This window comes from Alnus glutinosa, chromosome 5 (assembly GCF_958979055.1).
Source record: "Alnus glutinosa chromosome 5, dhAlnGlut1.1, whole genome shotgun sequence".
Taxonomy (NCBI): Eukaryota; Viridiplantae; Streptophyta; class Magnoliopsida; order Fagales; family Betulaceae; genus Alnus; species Alnus glutinosa.
The window spans coordinates 17,507,257-17,515,099 of record NC_084890.1 but is presented as its reverse complement, the minus strand read 5'-3'; the positions used below and the strand labels follow the sequence as shown (position 1 = coordinate 17,515,099).

The window sequence follows — 7,843 nt, the reverse complement described above, 5'->3', positions numbered from 1 at the left end:
AACTTGCACATTGAGAACTCGCCTTGCTACCAATAAATCTCCAACCACAGCATTTTGCTCATCATCGGCATCCTCCAAAGGTGGCATGTCATCATCATCTACTTCTTCCTCATTCTCCGACTCAAGCTCTCCTTGGGCGTTTATCACCATCACCCTTTTGTTTACACACTGGCTGGCTATGTGTCCCCGCCCCTGACATTTAAAACACTTAATATCACGTGTTTTAGAAATAGAAGCCTCGGTGTTACCTGAAGTAGTGGTGGTTGTTGGTTTGGCATTCTTAGAGGGTTCAAATTTTTGCTTATTTTGAAGCTGCTCGTCCTTTTTTGGAGCTGTCTTCCATGGGCTGGTGGTAGCCATAGGTTGTCCCCTCCTAGCCAATCCCTTTCGTTTGAATTGTTCCTCCACTTTTATGGCTTGATGCACCATATCTGTTAACTCAACATAGTGCTGCAACTCGACTATATCTGCAATCTCACGATTTAAACCGTGCAAAAACCTAGCCATGGTGGCTTCTCGGTCCTCTTCTACATTAGCCCGGATCATTGCTACCTCCATCTCCTTGTAATACTCATCCACACTCTTGGAACCTTGAGTTAACCTCTGCAACTTTTGATACAATCCCCTATAATAATGGTTGGGTACAAAACGCCTCCTCATAAGCATTTTCATCTCCTCCCAAGTGTCCACGGGTGGCTCTCTATTTCTCCTCCTATTAATCAGTAATTGATCCCACCAAACAATGGCATAATCTGTGAATTCAATTGCAGCCAACTTAACCTTCTTTATCTCCGAGTAGTTGTGACAATCAAACACCATCTCCATTTTAGTTTCCCACTCCAAATAAGCTTCAGGATCATTTTTACCTTGAAAAGACGGAATTTTAATCTTTATGTTTCCTAAATCATTATCCCTCCTAGGCCTACCCATCCTAGCTTCTCTATTCCCATACCCACGCTCAAACCTGCCTCGGTTCAAATATGGCTCATCAAATTCCTCCAACTCCGCCTCTTCCTCAACATTCCGCCACGGAACACGCCCACCTTGTTGCCTATTGGGATTGTCTTGTTGCTGTCCCCTAGGAGTTTCTGCTTCTACCCTGTCCAACCTCTCGTGAATAGGTTCTAATTCAGCCCTCAACATACGCCTCATCTCCCCTAACAACGCTTGCATTTGGAGGTTCGAAGCTGTGGGTTGTCGAAATTCTTCGGTTGTGTCTTCTTCTTGATTATTGGACATGTTTAGAATCTGCAAAACAAGGTTAGAATCCTCACAAGCACTCCCTCACGTGTTTCACTCAAGAATTAACACTTACACTCGTGTTTTCACTCTAAACGGCTTTTACCCTCTTTTGGTCTCACACACTCTTGCCTTTTTCCACTCTTTTGTGTCTTCTTAGTTCTTAATCGAACTTCAAGAAACTAATTCAAAATAATCCAGCAGCAATTGAGAAATAACCAAAACTCATCAAAAAGGTCAAGAACTTGAATAATGTGAGAAACAAGATAGAAAGGAAGAAATTTTCTTACTCAGAAAGGTCAAGAACTTGAATAAGGTGAGAAACAAGATAGAAAGTAAGAAATTTTCTTACTGGAATCGAGTACTTTTTCTTTTCTTTTCTTTTTTTTTTTTTTTTTTTTTTTTTTTTTTTTGCTCTTTTCTTTTTTTCTTTTTTTCTTTTTTTCACAGCAGGGAACAGGAGATTAAAAAAAAAAATAGAAACAATAATAAAAGATAGTCAAACTTGCCTTAGAACCAAGGCTCTGATACCAAAATGATATGAACTCCACCAACAAATGTGATGAAACCCGATAGCAATGATGTTTTGAAACCCCAAGATCGTGTAGACAAGAATTGTTGAGGCTTGACCCGTCACCTAACTAGATGAGAAACCAAGACTACGAAGGATTGAAACGCCACACCAAGAATCTGAATCTCTTCAAGAATCAAGGTGATAAGTTTGGTTGTTTGAACGCCACAAGATTAACTTGATAAGCTCAAAAAGTTCTTTCAAGAACAAAGAGGAACACAAGACCTCACAATAATAATTTTCTGAAAACAAAATTCTATATTCCTTACAAAATTCGTTATGCCCATATATATACTTGGAACAACCCTCCAAGAATAGGAAAAGTCTTAATTATAGCTTTAAAAGCAACACAAGTGCCAACATAAACAAGTCCCAATATTTTTAGGTCTCTTTGGACTTCTAGAGGCAACCAAAATAACTAAATGACTAAATTCATAACCAGCCAAGACCAAGTTCATTCCCCTATTTAATATCCTTGAAACTCAACGAGTTCACACCCTTTAATGGTCAAACCAAGCTGGTCACGTTTTTGCATGCTAATTATCCTCTTCAACTGTTTTGATGACATGGACTAAGCCTTGATTATTATTTGAGCCCATCTTGGTCTTTTTAGAATCAGCCCAATTCTCTTGGATTAGCCCATTTAGTGCTTCCTTGAAACGTTTGGCTCTAAGTCTTGTAATTGGGCCACTAGGAAGTGACAAAGGGTCTTGCACAACTTCAGCCCCATTCCCATGTGTATGATCAGCATGTCCAGCTCCTTGGTTTCCATCACCTGGCCTGATGGAGGACTCGAGCGCACATGGCTTGTGCTCAAACCTAGGAAGCTGACTCATTTAGTCAAAATATGTGGGATCCACCAAGCCAACGAAATCCACATCCTTGATGTGCTCAGTGCTCTTTGACCCTTAAGTTTAAATTTGAAGCACCAATATTTTCTTCTCTTGGACCAAAGAGAATAAATTTGACCTACAGAAAGGCAATTCTGAATGTGCGCATATCGAGGTAGATCCCTATGAGTATTCTCAAACAGTTTCTCATCCGGAAGGAAACTATGAACTGGAGTAAAATGAGGAGAATACTAGAGGAAGTTTTCTACCTCGATGGTTTCTTTTTGCTCTTCTAACAGCCCTAACAAACTACTATCCTCGCCTCTTTTTAAGTCATAAGCAATAATGACCGGGAGAGTGTTATTTGTCTCTGAAAATGAAATTTTTAGATTACCTTGGAATAGGAGCTTTGGGTTCGTATGGCATTTTGTGAATAAGAGTGGATGATGAAGGAGCCTCAGTGCTCACTTACTCGCCTTTTGCTCGATGTAAAGCTTTTGGGGCCTCAATTTGCTCCTCCTTCCTATTTTCCACGTGAGTTTCAATCACTTCTCCATTCTTCATTGTGGTGATGTCTTGCTCATGATAAGAAGTTTTCTCATCCACCATGTAGTGTCCATCAAGATTGGCCACCGGCTGACTTTGAAGCTCTTCTTCTTCTCTATTGAGGTGGTTGATGATTTCAACGTGAGCTTCCATCTTGGCAAAGAATTGAGGGGTATATTGTTCCTGTTGAGACTTCATAATCTGATTAGCCTCCTCAATTGTTCTCATAAGATTCAACATTTTAAAGTTAGAATCCAACAGAAGAGATGGATCCTATTGGTATTGTTGTTGTGAAGGCCAGTAGATGGGAGATGACTCATCTTCGTGAGTTTCTATCTTGGCAATGGATTCAGAGTGAGAGTTCACCATGTGATTCTAAGAGTCAATTATTTGATTCATCTTGCTCATAAATTTCAACATCTAATCTTGAAAGTCAGAACTTATCGGAAGAGGTGGTTCGGCTTGGTATTTCTCCTGTGGAGTTGCTTGATATTGAGGGGAATATGATTGATCATTGAACAGCGGATATGCCTGATGGTACAGTTCATAAAATTGTGAAGTATAATTTTTAGGAACTTGAGCTTGCCACGAGATATAAGACTAGTTGCTTCATGCCGAGTTATAGGAATCAGAGTTAGGGTCATTCCTCGGTCTAGAGAATAGTGTGTTCATATGCTCATAAAAATAATTAGAAAATTGCCTGGTAGTAGGACAATCTCTAACATGGTGGCAGTTGGAATGCCTCCCCACATGAAATAAATTGACAAAAATAAAATAAAATAACAAAAGAAAAATAAATGTATAAAAAAATAAAAGTAAAGAAACCAAAATTAGAAATAAAATAAAAACAGAAAAGAATCAAGTTAAATTCAATCTTTAAACTTAATAACATAGCTGTTTGCAGTCCCCAGCAGAGGCGCCAAAAACTGATGTGGTCTTTTGTTTACCAAAATATATCAACAATAATAATTATCACTCACAATAGGACGAATCCTTGTAGGATAGGACTATATTGAGGGTGTCGAACCTCAGGGACTACAAGGGTATTGTTATCAAGTTTATGAAAATTAAAAATAATTAAAAAAAAAAAAAAGATTTTTGAATTTGTGATTAACTAAAGTGTATAAAATAAACGTAAAAGATATAAGATAGAGAGAGAGTAGTGATGAGAGAAAGAATAGGGGGTTGATTTCACCACTCACCGCATAACAATGTTCAATCATAAATTAACAAGGAAAATCCATACTATGCATGATATAGGATTGGTCTCACTCGAATAGTCAAGAAGTTACGTCTAAAGAATAAGTATAATCCATCTTTAGTTGGCGGGACCGTTCACCTAACCACTAAGATGCGATACGACCCGTCTTTCCTAGGTATGGATTACTTATGTCTTTAATAGGATACACACAATCAATGGAACAGTATAACCCATCTTTGGTTGGTACGGACTGTCTACCTAAATTACACTAAACTAAGGTGTAGTGCAATTCGTCTTCCCTAGGCATGACCTATCTAACCCTCTTGATCATATATCAATTAAAACAATTGTATAACAATCATTCACATAATCACATAAAATATGAAAGATTGAGTTCAATCAATATAAAAGACTTTCTAAGGCAAGATAAGAAATTCATAATGATTGAATATAAACATTAAAATCAATTCTCACAGTTATACAATCATCATCCATATAGAAAATTTCAAATTAAAATACAATCAAAGCAAAGGGCTACATCAACACCCTATTACAAATTTAGCCGCTCATCGTGGTACTGGGATGGCCTCCTGCCATGTTCTTCTGCTCTTCAACTTGTCAAGCTTCCAAGAAGAATTTTCTATCTAAACCTAAGCACACCTTCTCTTGAAGCTTAGGGGTCTATTTATAGAGAGTAGAAGAGGCCTAAAAGCCCTAGTATTCCAAGAAAAAACGGAACTTAGTCTCTTGGTCCAAGTAAGAGATTGAAAATTCAATCTAAGTAGGAAAAGGATTCCAAATTGGTCCAGATTTGCGGTCTTTTACTGCGGGGTGATTTTGGCATTGTAAACTTTCGAATTAGGAGAAGTCTGTTTCTGACATATTTCTTGAATATTTTATTAGTTTTCCAACTTCACCTATATTATTATAATCCGAGACTTGATCAGAAAGTTATGATTAAAATACTAAGACGTGTGCAGAATCCAAATTTGAATCCAATCTGATTTTGACTCTTATTAGAGCTATTCCGATTTAATCATTCCCTTGGCTTGATTAAACTTAGCCACATCTTCTAGGTCTGCTATTATGATTGGTCAAGCTTAACCATATCTTCTAGGTCTTCTCAAAGTGTGCTTTAAGCCCAAAATCAGTAGAATTAATTGCATGTTTATTTAAAACCTGAAAAAAATAAAATAACACAAAATCAAACAAATAACAATGCTAAGGAATTAACATATGCAAGTTAAGGAGCTTGAATATGCAATATTTGGCACTTATTAAGGCTTTGAAAGTGTCTTCCAATGATGACTCTGATTGTGGCATTTGAATGGTGGATTGACCAGTTCTTTCCATAAACTCCTTCAGTGTGTCTTCCAATGAAGATTTTTGACGAAGCGGATCATATGATTCAAGATGGAGGACTTGGTTTTCAAACTGCAGATAATCAAGATGGTGCAGTTCATAAAATTGTGGAGCACAATTTCCAATGGCTTGAGCTTGCCACGAGAAATCAGGATGGTTGCTCCAGTCCGGGTTGTAAAAATTTGAATTTTATTCAAACCCTGGGCTAGAGACATTAATGTTAATTTGCTCATATGAAAAATTGCAGAACTGTCCCCAGGATGGACAATTACTAGAACTATGATAAGAATTGGAGTAATATGAAAATGGGTAACAATTCATATTTCACCCTCACTGATTATTAGCATGCATATATCCAACCTAAAACATGAACCATTCCTTTTTTCTTTTCTTTTTTTTTCTTTTTTTCTATTTAAGAAGATAAAATAAATAAAAAATAAATAAAAGAAAAGAAAAGAAGAAAAACAAACAAAAGATAATATAAAAACCAAAACAAACCAAAAGGAAATTACAGATTTTTTTTTTTTTTTAGACAATAAAGTAAAATAAAATAAAATAAATGGAACCATTTTTTTTTTTTGGTTTTTTTAAAGAAGATAAAATAAATAAAAATAAATAATATAAAATCAAAAAAGAAAACTAACACAGAAGCATAAAACAAAACAAAAATACCAAAAATTAAAAACTAAAACTTCAAAACTCACAAAATGAACCAAAAATAAGTTTTGGAAAATTTCAAGTATTGAACTGTTTTGATGCAGTCTGCGGATGTGCACTCGAGCGCAAGATGGGTGGATGAAGTTTTGGCAGAACTGCAAAACAATGATAACAAAAAAAAAAAAAATTATTTATTTTTTATTATTTATTTTTTTTGTTAAACAGTGAAACAGAAACAAATAAAAATAAAACAAAAAATTGCAAGAAGAAAAATAAAACAAAAGTCTACCTAAACTAGTAGAAAAATAAAATCAATTCAAAAAAAAATCAATTTTCACAAATCATCAAATTTCTCGGCAACAGCGCCAAAAAAATTTTGTGAGTTTTAAATTACTCTCAAGTGCGAGGTCAAATCCATAGAGAATTGTGCTCTTCAAAAGAATTTTATATCTAAATCAATTAAATCCCAACCTAGTTATGAAAAAGGCTTGAATTTTGGTTTTTTTGCAAATAAAATAAAAAATAAATAAAATAAAATAAAAGAATAGAAAAATACTAAGGTTTAGGAATCCACACTCACTGAATCATAACAACGTACTCCATATTCATCAATATTACTCCGACGTTCTCACATTTAAAATCTTAGGTATGTTTTACTATGCTTCAAACAATTAATCAAAAACCATCCTGTGTATCCATTTTTTACACAAACAAAAAAAGAAATCAAATTTAAATCAAATTATCAAGTGTATTCGTAAATCACAACAAGATATCCGATTTAAATCAAAACATCAATTGTACCCGTAGAATAAATCAAATGTATCCTCGAATCACAAAAGATATCCAATAATCATTCCACACGTTGAAAAGAAGTAAAACATTGGAAAAATTAAACTAACTAAAATTGTATAATAAAAGACTTACATGGAAGTATTGTAGTTCTTCATCGATGAGGCTTCATCCTCAACCTTATTTGAGAAATTAGCTACTCATGATTATGAAAATAAAACCTACACCTAAAGAAAAACTAAACTAAAAGGGAGAAAATATGTAGAATTTGTTTTTGGTCTCCCACCTCCTTTTCTTGAGACTTCGCAGTCTATTTAAAGGGAGCAAACAAACCCTAGAAGCCCTAGAGATCCCAGAAAAATCGTACTTCAATCTCCTAGTCACATTAGGAAACAATCCTAGTACAAATTAGAATAGGATCTGTCCATATTTGCGTTCTTATATTTTGAGACACTTTTGGCATGGCAGACTTCCGAATTAGGAAAATCCTATTTCACAATGATTTGTAGTATTTTGAGTTTAGCTTTCCAAAACTGCTGATTTCACCTTAATCCAATACATGAGCGAAAAGTTATGGCCAATCTAATTTTGAAACCAATTAGTGATGATTTAATCCTGTCATTGATTTGGTTAAACATAACCATATCA

The 7,843-nt window shown here is 35.2% G+C and overlaps 1 protein-coding gene across 1 annotated transcript; it reads right to left on the bottom strand.

Annotated features, from left to right (window-relative positions):
* Window positions 1-336: 336 nt before the first annotated feature.
* Window positions 337-1,173, bottom strand: LOC133867718 (uncharacterized; the record flags this gene model as incomplete). Its single annotated transcript, XM_062304486.1, has 1 exon — window positions 337-1,173. A coding segment is annotated over exon 1 (837 nt), but the record flags the coding sequence as incomplete, so codon positions are not given.
* Window positions 1,174-7,843: the final 6,670 nt, after the last annotated feature.